This window comes from Gavialis gangeticus, unplaced genomic scaffold (assembly GCF_001723915.1).
Source record: "Gavialis gangeticus isolate Ggan-Ray unplaced genomic scaffold, GavGan_comp1, whole genome shotgun sequence".
NCBI classification, from domain to species: Eukaryota; Metazoa; Chordata; order Crocodylia; family Gavialidae; genus Gavialis; species Gavialis gangeticus.
The window spans coordinates 67,047,198-67,064,317 of NW_017729004.1; the positions used below are offsets into that span (position 1 = coordinate 67,047,198).

A 17,120-nucleotide genomic window follows, 5' to 3' on the forward strand; every position below is an offset into this window, starting at 1 on the left:
TTTTTTTTTTTTTTTTTTTTTTTTTTTTTTTTGCATGCAGCACTGCAAAACACTGTGGGACAGATCCTCAGCTGATGTAGACTGTTACAGCTCCAATGGAGTTATAATAATACATCCAGGAAGGGCATACTACTTTGGGTCTAAACAGTGTCAGTGTGACTGACAACCAAGAAAAGACTTCCAGTAGAACATTAAGTCTAATTCAACATACATGATGAACTGTGATTTCTATGCAGGAGGGGGAGAAAAAGCTTCTGTTCTGTTGACATTTTTCTTTTTTTCTTTTTCCATTATCTCAAACATTCTGCAATAGAAATTGCATACCTGCAATTACAATTACAACTAATTGATCTGCCATTTCCCATGTCATAATTAATGTCATGTTTTAATAGAGTTATAATCATCCCATAATAATGCTCTTCATTCACCAGATTTCCACAAAGTATAAAAGTATAGTGCACAAAAGCAATGAACTTTTATGAGGCTCTTTTATAAACATCCCAAAAGGAACATCTCAGCATATTGCAATGAACTTTTTAAATATGTTTCTGTATTCTTATTTGAGCTGCAATGAAATAGCATGCAAAAGACTTTTCACTATGGCACTCTCCCTTCCCTCAACATTCATAGGTAAAAAAATGAAATCAATGATTCAGTGACAAATACATTATGTTTCCTAAGGGGTTATTTAATGTACTCTTAGCAAGGATGGAAAAATGATGGTTTCTGGAGAACAGATGGCAACAAGACAAAATATCAACAGACCACAGTTGTTGACTGCAATTTATGGAGTGTACAGATGTGTCAACTTAAATGCAGTGAGTCTGAGGCCAATAAAAATACTTTCTGATACCAACAGATTAATTTTTCATGACCGCTGGTTACACAGCTATTACATTTTTAAAAACTAATTATTCACCTACAAAAGAAACAATGACTTTGCTTGAATGTCATTACTCTAAAGCAGAATGTTTCTCTCACTGGTATCAAAAAAAGAATGGAGGAGTAAAAGTCTAAACATCTTTCCTTTAAGAATAAAATCTGTTTTGAGCTATAAAGAAAATTCTGAACAGAAATGAGAACTAACAGAAACTAGAGTTTAAAGTAACAGTATGCAATAAGGCAATCCCATTCCCTTGCCAGATATGAAGCTTGCTTACAAAAGAGCCTTTTTTTACCCTTTAGCTTAGTAGGATGAATAATGGCACTTGTGAAAGGTTGCAAGGGACTGGCAGTGCCTGAAACTGAAGTCCCCTGTTTTTTATCCAAGCCCATGTTAACTGTGCAGATCATCTCCCTCATACTGCTGTGTTACAACTTGAGAGACATCTGCACCAAACCCAAGGGTATCAGCACCTCACCTATGAAAAGGTCCAGGTCTAGGAGTTGATCTTTGTAGTTTGAGCTCATTTCTAGTTCATATAATCTCTCAAATTCAGGAGAAATCTCTCCTTACCTGCCCCCACAAATACCATAAAAAGATCAGAGGAATATTCCTTCTTTCCACTTGATCCTATGCTATGACACACACAAAAAAAGACAGCCCTACATTTTAAATTCTTCTGTTCTACTATGGACTATTAAAAACCAGCACTTTATAATGATCAGGCTATGGAAAAAAAAAAAAAAAAAAATCACTCAAAGGTCAATCGGCTGAGTGGCTCCATAGAGAATATATTAAAAACAAGTTCTCAGTTGCACCAGAAATAGTGAAATAGTTTATTATGAGCTGAATTTTCAATGGAGCCACAAGTCAGCCAGCAAGTGGTATTTGGCAAAGAGGCTACAGGAGAAGCCAGCCAGATTGAAGCTGGCAGGAGCAGCAGCAGAACTCATTTAAGCAGGTTCTGCTGCATGAAAGGAAGAGAGTCAATTTTTTTTTTAAAAAGGGCCGTAGCCAGCACCATTCTCCCCCTTCCCCATCACAATACTCTCCCAGCCCAGAGCTGTACATGAAGAAGCACCCACTCTGGAGGTTCACTAGGGCCCCTTGCAGTGGCCTTTTCATTCCACAGCATTATGGCCTTTGAGACCAAAAGATAAAAAGCAGGAAAAAAACAAATCTAGCAAAGGAGCTAAAGAAGCAGCTTCAACCAGGGTAGTTACCAATATTTTGTTGGTTTGACTACTCTGCTGCCCTAGGTTGATGTCTGTTTGCTCCAACTTCCTCAAACAGAGCCCTCACCTCAGCCTCATGGCACAACTGTCCTTGTTACCTTTCTTCTCACTTGCTTGGTCCCCTTCTCCCTTCCTCAGCCTTTCACTTTACCTAATACCCTTCCAAGTAATAGCAAACATCACCCAATAAAAACAGAAAACAAAAGAAAGACTGTGGAAAAACTATCGTGATCTATGCATCATTCATCCTGCTTACATATTATAAACCTCCTTTCACAACCCAGAATCTGTCTCATCTATTTAGATTGGATGCTTTTTGTACATCATAGGAAAACATGGACAGAAGGGACCCCAGGAGTCCCCGTGGCTACTCAAGCCAGGATCATCCTCCTGCCTAAACTATCCCAGACTAATGTTTATCTAACCCGCTCTTAAAAATTTTCAAGGACAGAAAGGACCGGCTACTGTTTGTACAATATCGAGCAAAATAGGGCCCTGTTCTTGGTTGGCCCTTAGGCACATTCATAGTAACTGACAACTTATCCTCTTCATTGGCAAACTGTCACCACAGATTATTTATAACCAATATGCCCACTAAGATGATGACAATGATTTGGGCAATTCTCCTCAAACTGTTTTTATGCTAATGTAAAGCCCACATCAGTGGAGTTACTCCTGACATAACGCAGCGTGAGCAAGCAGAGAATCAGGACTTTGTTTTGAGAGATACTGATGAATGTGCTCTTAAGCCATAAGTACAGATTTAGAAGTTAAAATGCCACCTCTTCTGTCATGCTGCAGAACAAACACCTCAGCTAGAGTATGCTTGTGTTTACATCCATACATTTCTCTTTCTGACTTTCACAATTTAGGTGTGTAACTGCTAGATTGACAGCTCAAGAAATAAAAGCCTTTTTAGAGCAGACATGTGATGACAATCATAGTGCAGGACACTTCATTGTCTTATCAAGGTTATAGCTATTTGCTGAACTTAAACTCAAAAAAAGAGATCTGAGTTTTGATTCATATAAACTTCAGTGAGAATAACTCAGGCTGTTTTACCACATTATCCAACAGAGCTAAAGAAACATCTTACTTACCTGAATCATACGCAAAATCTCTAGGTTCCTGCTTGATCATCAGAGGTGGGGGAAAATTTTGACTGGCCGCATTGCCAACCATGGCATTGTGTTCATAAACTGGATCATGGTATTCCTGCTTAAAACCTTGAGGTGGGAAAGGGATGTTTGGCTCAGACATCTGGCGTTGGTATATTGGGCGTCCTTCCCTTGGCATTGCAGGCAAAGGTGGAAAAGAATTGCAAGGTTCAGAGAGCTGGCGGCGAAATCTAGGACACAAGGTAGAAAAGACACTTAATTGTATACTGCTGGCATTGCTATAACCAGAGCACCTAGACGGTAAAAATAAAATAAGACAAGATGGTGACAATAAACCTCTCTCCTTCATTCTTAATAAATGTAACAGAGAATTTGGGGAGAGAATTTGGGGGGAGTGGGGGAAGGAAAATGACCAAACTGTGACCTAACTGTGTTCCTAAATTTGAGGTAGGGAGAATAGAAGGAAAATGCAGTTTTAAATTTCTTTTGTATTCCCCATATGCAGGGTCCTAATCCCCACAGTGAATTAGAGCAGCTTCTGTGTGTTAGTAGTGGGAGTAGTAGAAAGGACCCACGTCCTAGTGTAGGCTTCTCCAAATGTGGGTGCATGGCACTCAGCAGAAATCCATGCAGCACCTACTTCCCTCAACAGTTTCCACTGCTCTTAGAGCAGAAAGTTGTGTGCACATGGCTTGGGGAGTACCAGTGACAAAATGACTCTTAGGGGACTTTTGCTTCCAAAAGCAGGAGCTACCAAGAACAATTTATGCAGAAAGCACAGCTTTGCGCTTCCTCTGAACTGCTGTTTCCCTCTGCTTTCCTGGGGACCCACATAGGTTTTCACACATTGCTCCTCCCATCCTTATATATGCAGGAACTAGAACAGGAGCAATGGAGATTGAACCTATTGGGCATTTTTACACATGCAAGAACTGCAGTGCTGAGTTCTTTCAAAAGTGCCTGGCGCTGCAACACTTACACTTGTATAAAGTGGCGAAATGCGTATCAGTGCTGAGAAAATGACAGCGGTGCACTTTTGAACTAAAACACATTGGAGATGCTTTAGTTCCAAAGCGCACTACCAACATTTTCTGCACGCTGACATGCATTTCATTGTTTATACAACTGCATGCACAGCAGCGCAGTGTACGCCAGCTCACATGTGGAGCAGACTCGATTAGTTGATTAATCGAGTCTGCTCCGAAGCAGCAGATCTCTGGCACGTCACAGGGAGAAAAAGTATGTGTATAAATGTCCATTGCTTCTTTACAGATCCACAGCAACTAAGATATTCTTCAAACAAATAGCTTACTTGTCCTACCATGACCCACCTACAAGCAAGACAAAAATGTTACTTTAACACAGCTCCTTTAAGTAAGATGGAAGTTTCTCTATGAATATGAAGCCAAGACTTAATGATTCTGCAGATACTTTTTTTAATTTTGGGAGTGAACTGACTTGGTTCCTAAACCATAATCAGATGTTTTCTTTGAGAAAACTGGGAGTGGAAGGAGAGGGAGAAAAACAGGGATTTTAGTCAGTAAGCTCTTGAATAAAATATTGCATGGTAAGCATTTAAAAATGTTAACTCCATTAACTTCCATCAGAATATTTTCATGAATTTGGTTTCACTTAAATATGTACTATCATAAGTTAAATAAAACTAACACTGAAACTATTAGTACTCATTCTGTTAGTATGTAGTAATAGAAACTGAAAGATAATTGCTTTAACGCTTCTAAGAATATTCTACGCTGCAATGTAAAGAGTGGCACACTATAACATTAGGCTTTGCAATTCCACCTACACCTGCAGAAAATAAACTTAGAAATTCAAACATATTATGAAATAGTTAGGCTGACTGGCACTGCATTCATTTCCCCTCTTTTCCTTTTTTCATTAGCCAAAAAAAGAAGCAGAAATTATCATTAAGAACTGTCAAGGAGTGAATCAGAAAATTGCAACTTGAAGTTAAAATAAGAAACAGGCTCACTCACAAAGCCTCAAAGGAAGTTAATAATACTTGTTGTACTGGAAGCTTTGTATGGAATCAAGCCATTTGTTTATACAAGTGGATTTGATTCCCATTGGTACTTGTTAAGACCATTTATCCCCCATGTACTCATGATTCGTATGACGCTGCATGTTCTTGAGGCTGTTGTTAACCTAAGCCACACAACAAACAGTTCAGAAAAATTTGCTCCCATATTATATATTATAAATTATCAGAGACACAGTATTACATGCTAGATAAATCCAGACAACTATGTTTTGAAAACGTGGTCCACATACAGATATTCTGTTTCTAGTGGGAAAACTGCCATACTGCTGGTAGAAATCAAAAGTGTACAGACTTTTCTCCCAAAGAAAAAATAGTGGTCCCAGGAGAAAAATAATGCAACTCCAACTAAGAAGTTGCTCCCAGGACATTTTCTTTTAGGAGAATGTTTGTACTTTCCCACACCTTAACTCCCTTCCAGGAGTAATAGAGTTGGGGGGAAGGCTCTCATGACTTCCAGAAACCAGGATCGCCTTGGTTTGGAGATGATGTTGGGGGAGTGGCGGGAGCTGCTTCCACTCCTCAAGTAGACCAGGAGTGGAAGCCAGGTGCTCCCTGCCAGCTCCTTACATGCTGGAGTCCCCGGTGCAACAAGTGGAAAAAAGACTTTGCCCCACTGCTCAATCCACTTGGCTCTTGGGCAAAGAAGGGTGGCTGTGGACTGAACGCCTATACTGCTCCTTCTCCTGTTATCATTTTTAGTGGTACAAATTTTCCACTGCTAGAAACAAATGCTTGTATGTGGCTCATTCTGAAACTGAGGTCCTTTCAAAAAACATTTATAAATGCATATATGCTTTACCACTGTATACCACTTTATAAGTGGAATTGAGGGAGAACATAAAATAGATTTAGAATTAAAAATAAAAAGGAAAACATATTCTGAAACAAAACATAATATGCGGAAATAGGGAGCACTGGTCACTTAACACAGCCCAGGTACAGACATTACACTTTTACCAGTATAAGTGATCAGAAACTGGTCTATACCCATAAGAGAAGTTAGGCACACAAAACTGCTCTACACCCATAACAGAAGTCTGGCACATATAGGCTGTTTTAAAATGGCAGAACTCGGTCTATGATTTGCACTCTCCCCCTCTTCCTGCCAACAAAAGGCGAATGTGTATTCTGTTCACTACCAATCTAAACTACACCACTTACAGAAAGCTGAATAACTTAGATCAATTTTGCCTTGATCTTTTGAATGTCTGTACCTAGCCACAAGCTCTATTCTTTGAATTAGTTACTTTGGACTTTGCTGAAAGGCTGTTGAATACACTATTCATTAGCTGAATACACTATTCCTATTAACACAAAATATTTTTAGGACACTGAATCAGTCATACTTTAATAAAATAAAGACATCATGTTTAGAGCTCATTATGATAAAGTTGTGAGGGCATTTTACGTGGCTCACTGGAAAAACATGATTCACAGTACATACAAGCCTCTAAAAAAGCACAAGATAATGCAGAAATGCAGCTTGAACTATAACCATTCTTTTTGGTGGCTAACAAACAAAAACCTTTTATTCTAAAATATCCCATGCTTGCTCTTCCAACAGTGGCAATTTAGTTTTTGGAGGTTTCAATCAAATCTATTGGGCTATTTGAATTCAGTATGTTTATAAAAATACATTTGTCCCACAGTGGCCACATCTACACAAGACATTTACTGTGCAGTAGCTTGTTACTACCCCATAGTATATCGTTACTACCGCACAGTAGCATTGTGGGGCACAAACTGCGATGTGATGATTTTACGCAGTAGTAACGAGCTACTGCGCAGCCAGCGCCACCACGAAGCTGTGCAGAGATGCTACTGTACAGTAATGGCAGTTACTGAGCACTTATTTAGTATTTGGGTATGCAAGTACTAAATGACTGCACAGTAACAACTGAGCAGTCAGTACCTCATGTAGATGTGGCCAGTAAGTTGCAATCATACCCACAACCTGGCCTCTGTTGGGAGCCTGCATTGTTCTTCTACAGCCCAAAAAAGGATATGAGAGACCATGGTTAAGGCAGATGAATGAGCTTCTCTTAGGGCTTCTTTACTCTATCTTCTAGCAGCCAGGATTCCTACAAAGCCTTTGGTGGTACTTTAAATTGACTACTAGAAGCAAAAAATTTTGCTGACAAATGAGAATTCTTGGATATAAAAAGTCTCTATTGTTGCAGAAGCACGTAAACTGCACTTTCTTATGTGAATTGGGCACATAATGTCGGACCTTCGTTCTAACACATTTTTGGTTATTACAGTGTGTCACTCATATTTACATTTACAAACATTTTCAAAACTAGGAGAAATCAATTTTATGCCTACATTTTGCAGCACATAGTCTCAGGAGAATGAGAGAAAAAATATGATTTGTTTGGAGACCTCTAAACATACCAAAACACAACAGGGTGACTTGAGGACAGTTTCAGCTTTAATTCTGGATTATGGGGGTGTTTTTTTTTAGCTTTCACAGGTTTTACTCAGTCTAATGTTATTTGGAAGTAGTTTATTTTGGCATCTTAAATTTCCTTATATTAAACTGTTGTATTTCAGAAAGTTTAAATACCCACCCTTCTAGGAAAAAACTATGGAAGCAGAGTCTATAGTCTGTAGAAGAAACTCCAGAAGCAAGCTAACAGCTATTTAGATTTGTATTTAGACAAGCTAAAATGCTCGCTTATTAGCATAGGGCTAGATTCTGATGCCTTACTCCTCTAGAAAACACTCAGCTGAATTGCTTGTTGAGTGCTCATAGTAAAAAAAGATGGCAGAGGTAGCCATTACCCATGGTTGTTCCTAACTGTGCTCCCAACAGACTCCATCCAAACAGAATGCCAGTCTCTTGTATGGGTTTAGCACACCTATGAGGAGGTATGTTTCCACCACTCCTTTCACAATGACTAGTATCTGGGTCCCGCTGATTTCCATAAGAATAGCTACAAAGCTTCTACTTCACATGAGGGTGGATCCCAGAATCTGTTTAAACTTCACACAGCCTACAATTGACAGCAATTCCTTGAATTTTGGTTACTTAAAGGGGTTTTGTTTGTTGGTTTTTACCTGTGGTCCATAGGAAAGCTGTTGTCTTGAATGGACTGGGAGGGAGGAAGATGAGTAGGGAAAACCCGGTCAGGTTTAGGAGTCTGAGCTGAGTTTGGGGATGCATGGTGCAGTGGTGACACAGGAGTGCTGGATGGCGTTGGTGGGTTGGAGGGCCTCATTCCCACTTGTGGCTTCTGATCATAGGCACTAAATAGAAGTGGGGGGTGGAAAGGAAGGAGAAATCAAAAGTTACCTTCTCTTCAATTCAATTAAATGCAGCACTTCCACCCAGAGAAATAGCTATTCCATTCCATTCAGATTTTTTTTTATTATAATGTTGCCTTAGTATCCAAATTGGGAGAATTCTCTTCTGTGGATATGGAAAAGCACTGAGAAAATTTAGTTAGAACCTGGGTAATAGCTATGCATTACAATCAGGTTATTTCCCTCTATGGAGCAGAGAATTACTTTTGAAAGCACTTGGCATACAGTGATGCTGTAATAAGGCACAAGTGTAGAGCAAGTTTCAGAATACATGAAAGCAGAGCCACCTGGACCACAGCAGGAAGAGTAGGTAATATCTGTCAAGTTTGTCAGTCTGCACAAACCTCAGGAGTGAGAGAAAAAGAACCTTACTGGAGACCAGAAATGTGACCCAGAAAAAGCAGTGCGATGTTGCTTTAGCTACCTATATTCAGATAGCAAAAGCTTCTGCTGACAGGATATATTTTCCCCCTCTCACAAAACTAAAGGTCTGTAACCCTGTAAACAGATACACAGATGCTTAACTTTATTCACGTGTGCCCCAATTAAGGAAATGCTCAGGCACATAGCTAAGTCAATCTCTCAATTTAAGAAAGGACTAAAGCAGGTGCTCACTGTTAAGTACATGCCTAAGTGGTTTTCTGAATCAAGGCAATGGGACTTTCCACTGAAGACAATATCGTTATTTGCATACTTAACCTTAAGCATTTAGGAGTAAGCATTTGTTGTGGCCAAGACAATAAAAGGATCTAGGAGAATATTCATTAGGTTATCAGGTTGACATTATCTTGATAAATAAAGCTGAACTTTTCCAAAGATGACTCTAGCATCTGACAACAAAAGTCCCTTACAAAAATGTCATGCCTCTTTTAGCAAGCTAGTTTATGAGGTGCCACCCAGCCCTGCTTCCTGCCTGACTTCAGACTGACATGGCTCACTCACTACCTTTCTCTGTGAATAGAGAGGGGTAGCCAGCTCACAGAGATAGGGACTTAGTCAAGTTAGTCTGAAGTCAGAGGGCAGGCAGGGCAAGGTGGCACCTCATAGACTACTCATTAAAAGAGGCATGAGTTTCTGTAGGCTACAGATTTGACGGATGGCCCTCCAGAGAGCAGAAGTTTCTAAGCAAACTAGTGCCTTCTGCCTACTTTTCTCTATAACCAAGTGATGCACCCTGTTTATCAGATGAAGAGGCAAAAGATGCTTTGTGTTCTACTTTTAATGGCAGTGTACTTATGTGAATAAAAACAAGGTAAGACTAAACTGTCACTGAGAAAGCCTTTCAACGGCTGACATTTAAGGGAAAAGAAAGATATACATGTGAACCAAAAGAAAAATCAATAAAAAATGCAGCGGTAAATTATTTTTTTTATATCTTAAAATAATTTAAACTTTCACTATCTAAACTTATGAACAGAGGGAGACAAATTGCATCTGTGAAGACAGCATTATCTGCAAAGTCTAACAAAACACTAGTTTTACATTGTAATCATCCATGAATACATGCATATATCATCTACCAAAAACTTGTCAAATGCATAATGTGTTTCTCAGACCTGCCAATCTCTTGCCTGTTACAAAGAGCAGTCTCTCAGCTTAATGTGTGTAATGCATTTTTAAAGTACTTTCAAACATAGCTCATGGCAAATAAGGTCCCTCACCTGTTGTTTTTAGACTCTGGCTCTATCCAACAGAGGAGGAGTGGAGTTTGAATATTGTAATGAAAATTATTGCTTTAAAATAATTATGTAAAGTGTTTGATAGCAGGGTAAACAGTTTCATCAGCATTCAAGTAAATGCATTATCTCATCAGTCTGGTATCTGCTGAAGAGGTAACTTTTGTAAGATCTCTATTATGGTTTTATTGCTCTTTAGTCAGTCCTCACTTAAATCTGCAGTCCTAACTGAAACCACCATAAACATACTCCTGACTATTTTACCTGACATTGTACAGGCACTTTTCCCCATAACTGAACTTGAATGGCTGTTCTTGACTACAAGCAGAGCCAAGTTCCGAACATGGACTGTGGGGTTCCTTCTTGATTTTCAATGGGAGACCATGAAAAGCCACTGAAAAGAAGGGAAAAAAATGCAATTAAATACCAAGTACAGTATTAAACAGTATGCCTTATGAAGCAAGCTAGATGCTACTAATTAAACACAGGATTAATTAAGCCACTGGAATACTAGATACAGTATAGGAAATACACATTTCAAACATTTCTTTGGGTGTCAGCTGAGAAATAGGCACCAGAGATCCTTTGCATTGGCTATTAGCAGTTTTATTGTTTAATAGAATGATGGCTAGGATCCCATCTCATTAGCAGGAAAATAACAGCCCACTTATATTTGGCTTAACTACTGTAAATGTTGTCAGAAGCAAAATACTTTACAGGCACAAACTGCTTCTAAGTAATATATTAGCAAGGCAGCTTTCAGCTGTAAATGCACAGTAGTTCACTTCAAAGAGTATCACAGCTATGAGTACAAAATTAATTTCTCCTATATGAGCCTCAAATACTGGGCCACTAATCTTTTTAATCCCAAAACTTATATGAAAACCTGTAATAAAACTTATGAAACTGGAGGATTACACGCTTCTTTAATAGCTGATGGTATAGTAATAAAGTAATGTCAGAAATATATATTAGCCCTCTTGAAGTCGATGGGAATTTTGCTATTGACATGAACGGAGCCAGGATTTGGGGAAAGAGAAGGGATGAGCCAGAAAGGAAATATGAATGAGAAACACAGTCTGTGGAAGAAAAAAAAATGTTGAGGACAAGTTAAGGTTAGCCAAAATAGTTTAGCTAAACCCATTATATTTCTCAGTGCAAGGTCAAATGTCTACTAAAACTGAGGTAAAAGATGTTAATCTGTATCTAAATTAGGGAAAAGTGCAAGGTTGCTGCAAAACCTGTTCCTAATCCAGAAAAAGCAACTACGGTGGTAAAAGATGGTATATAATATAGGAAGACAAAAACTGTAGACCAGATGCCCTGTACAAGACTTTATTTTTTAACAATTTTAAAGCTCATGCCAAAGTTATAAACATAGTGCCTCTTTCATCTCTGATAAACTTCAAGTTTTGCATCACCTTAATTCACCTTATTAACACCAAAATATCTAGATGTGACCTGGAATTTCAGCCCTAGGAAAAGCATGGACCCTCGAACCTTTGTGGAGCTTCAGTGAATTCAAACACACATTAAGGTCGATGATAGTGAATCTCAGTCAGCAGAATCAGATCATTATGCATCATTAGGCTTTACAGTATCTCTACCCTTCCCTATATCTTAAAAAGCAATAATTTCATATTCGCTAGATTTAGAAAATGGGAGAGTGTGTCCATGCAGCCCAGTGGACCATAGCTTGCCTTGTGTGGCCCCCAGGGATTTAGAAGTTAGACAGCCCATCATTTGGGCAAATCAGCCTTTAATAAAAAATAGAAAAGAAACTCAATATTTCTTTATAATACAACTTTTTTTTCTATTGGGCCAATCCTTTGAGGAACACAAAACAGGACTCAGATGCAGTTGAGCAGACTGTTGCATGCTTATGTCCATGTCCACTTCTCTCCATTAGGAATAGTTTTAAGTGCAGGATCCAGAGGCTTCATTCCACTTCCCAGCATCTTCTGAACTGTGACTCTTACCTTAAGTATATGAATGACTTTGATTTCAAGCTACTGAGCTAAACCTATAATGCAACACGTTTCTTATCAAAACCAACCTCTCATACTCACACAAGGGCCACACACTGCTCTATTTTTTTTTTAACTTCGCTGCTTCCTCAGAGTTCATCTGTTATGAAAAATGACTTCCCTTATTTATTTTTAAATAACAGGAGTACAGAGACTCCCACACCACAGCCCTGTACGCAGAACTGGTTGGGTATTTCATCATAGTGCTGAGAGCCTGAACGTCTGCTAACAGGCAGTTTTCCAGCTCACTGGCACAGGCGCAAGTGAAAGCAGCACATTCATTTTGTGCAATTTGCTTTACCTCCCCACATGGAGTTGGTGCATGTAAAAGGCTGTTAAGTACTAAATTATTCCTTATCAAATCACCATCATCTGGAGTCATGATCAACACTAATTAAATTACTTTCACTGAACACGGCTCCAGCCTGCTGCCTCAGCTGCAAAGCACATTTTACTTTGCTTAACTATACAATCCTAGCTAGGCACAGGGCAGAAAGCTAGAAGGCATCTGTGCTGTAGTTTTAATTAAAGTATACCCCACCTTCTTCCTGGTTGCATAAGCTAGGGTAAAGTGTATCAAATCAAGTAGGTTAACGCTTTCATTTCATTTAGGGAAAGCATTATAGTCCAAAATGATTTCACATTAGATTTTTATCTTAACTATGGCCAGTACAGATAATGTAGCTGTAAAATTTAAAGTCATCCTCAAGCACTCCCCAGGCACACAGGCCATGCAAGGCTTTATCAGCACCTCCTGAAATGCACACTTTTAGATGAGCAAAGAAAGAGGCAGCCTGAGAAAATGTGTTCACTATGTATTTTTCTTTGAAGGCTACTTGACCTTTCAAACTGCATTTTTAGGCTGGCTGACAAGGATGGAGTTATTTCAATAGTCAAATTTTAAGTATGCAAAATGCCAGTCTTCTACCTTCACTGTCACTCCCACCCATTATAGCTCTTTTTAGTGCAACATTCACTTGTAACCTTCCTTTTTTTAAAATTTGTTGACTTGCTACACTGAATTTTACATTTTCCTTTCACTATAAAACTTTTCTGGGGAGAAGAGCAAGGCTGCTTCTGTATATATTTTTATTTTTACTCAAACAAGGCAGGCTTCCTATATTTTCAAAATTTAAAAAACAATGGCATTTCAAACAACCAAATCCTTCTCCCCACTTTTTCTTTATCCTTCCTCACTCCCTTTTCACTCTTTGTCCTCCAGGCCCCACCCTCTTTCCCCCACTCCCTGCTTGCCAGAACATATAAGGACAAAATCCCAGCCCTCTTCAAGTGACTAAGTATTTTAATTTTTATGATCTGAATTAATAATTACTTGTGTATAGCCATCTCCAAATTTAAAGTAAATTAACCCTCCCACCTCACTATTAAAAATAAGGACCTAGTCCCAAAAGCTTCACTTCAGTGAATTTCTTTGCACTCCATTTGGATGACTTGTAAGAAAAGGCTTTGTGAGGATCAGTGCTGCTCAGGGTACTTATCATCATGCCTGTAGTCTCTATGAAGTTAACTTGAATACATAAGGCAACCATGACATGGCTCACTGCTTTAAGCAGTAGCTGACCACTGCATAATACATGATGGTATACCTATAGAACAGTTTTATATGCAGCAGAAGATTAAGAATTTTATATAGACTACATGATAATTTGTGTTCTTTATATTGGCAGTGTAGAAAATACTGTCACATTTTAGGGTTTTTTTTTCTTAAAGCACCCTTTTGTAGAAAATAAAGTAAACAGCCTCCCTGTGGAATTAACTCATACACAATGAAGGCCATTTCAATTACATCTGGCAAGCTTTTGAGAAAGAGTTACCTGTCTACACCCTGATCCTAACTTACTCATGAAGACTCCATTTCAAATCAACAGGACTTGTCCAGAACAAGGTCTTCAGATTAGTGCCCAATTGAAGAGTAATTGTATTAAGATTTCTGTAAGTGCTTAAAAATAAGTTAAATTGCATTAGCAAAACCTTTCACTTCTCCCTCCTCCCTGTCGCATCTTCTGGACCCTAATCCTGAGATAAACTAACTTCTCTGCACATGAAAAAAAATAGTACACCATTTGGACCAACTGGATACAACACGCAATCTTTGCTTAGGGAAGTCTTAGGAATAGTCTTTGTCAGGGACTGCAAATACTTCTTTACTACATAGCAACATTACTTCAAGACAGGTAAGGTGTGAATACTTAAGGAAGATCTGGAGAAACTCATAGAATTGACTGTATATCTTTTTTTAGGCAGAAAGTAATGCCATACCATTCCAATTAAAAAGTCAACCCTAATATAAATTAACCACATATTTTCAGATTCTATTTTAGGGGAGGGGAAGGGGGGAAGCTGTTTTTTCCCCTGAACATAAGCTGATAAAATTAAGTCCTTGAACTGTTATTGCCCTTACAAAACTCCACAGGAGAATCAAATAACCAATGAAAGGATTTGAAGATATAAATGCACTAAAAATACTAAAATAAAAACTTGACAGATTTGTTTTTGCATGCACAAAAATATTCCAAGTACAAAAGTCATGATTGTTGGAGGCTCCATTACAGTCAATCGCACATATAAGTCAAGCATCATTTTTTTTTTTACAGGAGGAAAACCATGTTGACATAAAATCAGGACAACACAGTATTTAGTTTGTAGACTTGAGATTCCTGCATTAATTACAAAGTTCAAAATAAGGTTTTCAAGAAAAAGAAAGGCATATGGAGAAAACAGGCCTCTATAGCTGGAAATTTAAGGGTCTTTGCTAGCGGTGTGTGATCTCTTAAGTGATTTTTGCCTCCACAGACTAAGGGCGGCCTCTTTATTATCAACACATATATGAAAGTATTAATGTACTATCTGGTGCAAAATGAATGAGTCACTGACACCTGCCAACTTGTATGCATTAGAGAACTTCAAGGCACTTAGTAATGCTACACGCACATGTATAGCTTGGAGGATTTGGTGCACCTGCGGAAAAAGAAAGCAATGGAGAAATCAAAATGAGTCATGCTCTGGACATTTCCGCTGAAAAGGTGTTTGGGGTGCGTTTTACATTCCTACCCTCCAATCACCGGTAAAATTAGATTTTGCATTTAAGCTTATTCACTTTTAACACCAATTAATGTGCAAATGGCATTATACAATACTACTATACAATGTATTGTCTGTAGACACCTAAAGACAAGGCAGTTGACTTTCTCACCAGCAAGAAAATGAAAAACCATTCACTTCAAGTTAATATCACTTCAACTCCAGGTGATAAATTGATTGAGATGACCTCAATTAGTATGTAGTTAAATTCCAGAAGCAAAGGGGAAGGCCAATAAAGCCAACGCTGTCACAGACTCTTTAAATCCAACTTCTGACACGCACAGAAGTGCAGCAGGCACTTCAGATACATCAGAGCCTCTCAAAGATTCTTTTCCAGTACATTTACCTCTGCCAAACCCTCCCCTTCCCCCAACATACGAAAATCCATTACTAAAGGGTCTAATCTCAGCTATCAACACAGAGTGCCTTTTATGGAGCCATTAAACTATTTCTCTTGTTTACAGTGCCTGAAGAAAGATGTGAATTATGTCTGTGACAAAACAGGCGATAACATTTCTAAACTGCTATCAAAATGCAAACTGAGATACACTTAAGGACAGGGACCCAATTTCGTGTTTTTGCGATTTTCTTCACCTGCTGTAATAGCAAGCACTCACCTGATGATTCTAAGAAAGAATTTATGCTGCAACATGGCACGTACCATAAGCTTTTTTGATCCATAAAGTCTTCTGTTTTCAATATACTAGTTGTGAAATGGTTTGCTCAAGAGGGTAAAACATTGGTTACTTCTCAGCTGTTAAAGATGTTCCAAAATGTCTCTTATTGGCAGATATAAAAGAAACAAATCCACCCACAGATGCATGGCTTTACATGAGGGTTGTAATGCTATGATACAGCAACAGCTACTTGTTATTTAAACCTAAAACTTGTGAATTTAGTAGCCATGGTCCCCTCCCAAACAGAACAGAAAACTGAACACTCGCTGGACTGCATTCTAGGCAGTGCTGTTAGTCTTCATTCACATTCCATAAAAATCTCTAAAAGTAGATGTGAATGTCACCCTTTAAGAAAGAAGATCTAGAAATCTGGATGGGTGTAGGTCTCCAAGCCTGAAAGTAACGTTTAACTGTTATATCTCAGACCTCATTTTAGTCTTACACATAGTTTATTCAAAGAGTATTTGTTCATGTTAGGTCAGGCTGAAAACTGGGGAATAATTATGACTAGTCCTTTGATAGATACTTTGATGGATACTAACCTGAATTTTACCTAGCAGTATAGACAGTAAAGAACCCAGTCGCATTAGGTTTTTATCCTAATAATTCCACTCAGCACCAGGTGAAAGGATTTTATATTAGTCTCAGGTATATTTTTGAGAGAATTATTCTGGCACATGTCCACGAGGGGCCAGCAGGGGAGATTATGCTTAGGGGCAACCAACACAGGTTCATTAGCGGCAGGTCCTGTCAGACGAACCTGGTGGCCTTCTACGACCAGGTCACCAAATTCTCAGATGCAGGGGTAGCAGTGGACGTAGTCTTTCTGCATTTTTGGAAGGCCTTCAACACTGTCTCTCACCCCGTTCTCATTAAGAAACTAGGGGACTGTGGTGTCGACACCTACACAGTCAAATGGATTGCCAGCTGGCTGGAAGGCTGCACCCAGAGAGTGGTAGTGGATGGGTCATTTTCAACCTGGAGGTATGTGGGCAGTGGGGTCCCACAGGGCTCAGTCCTCGGGCCTCCACAAG

General features: G+C 38.9%; 1 protein-coding gene across 4 annotated transcripts in view; it reads right to left on the bottom strand.

The window, feature by feature from the left end:
• The window catches only part of ETV1 (ETS variant 1), a 92,992-nt gene that overhangs the window by 28,189 nt on the left and 47,683 nt on the right, over positions 1–17,120 (bottom strand). For all 4 annotated transcript variants that reach the window (XM_019508501.1, XM_019508499.1, XM_019508500.1 and 1 more), the window contains 3 exons: positions 10,545–10,674; positions 8,359–8,547; positions 3,219–3,466 (listed from right to left, as the gene is read on the bottom strand). In XM_019508501.1, coding sequence (XP_019364046.1) covers positions 3,219–3,466; positions 8,359–8,547; positions 10,545–10,674 — 567 coding nt within the window. The remainder of the gene's footprint in view (positions 1–3,218; positions 3,467–8,358; positions 8,548–10,544; positions 10,675–17,120) is intronic.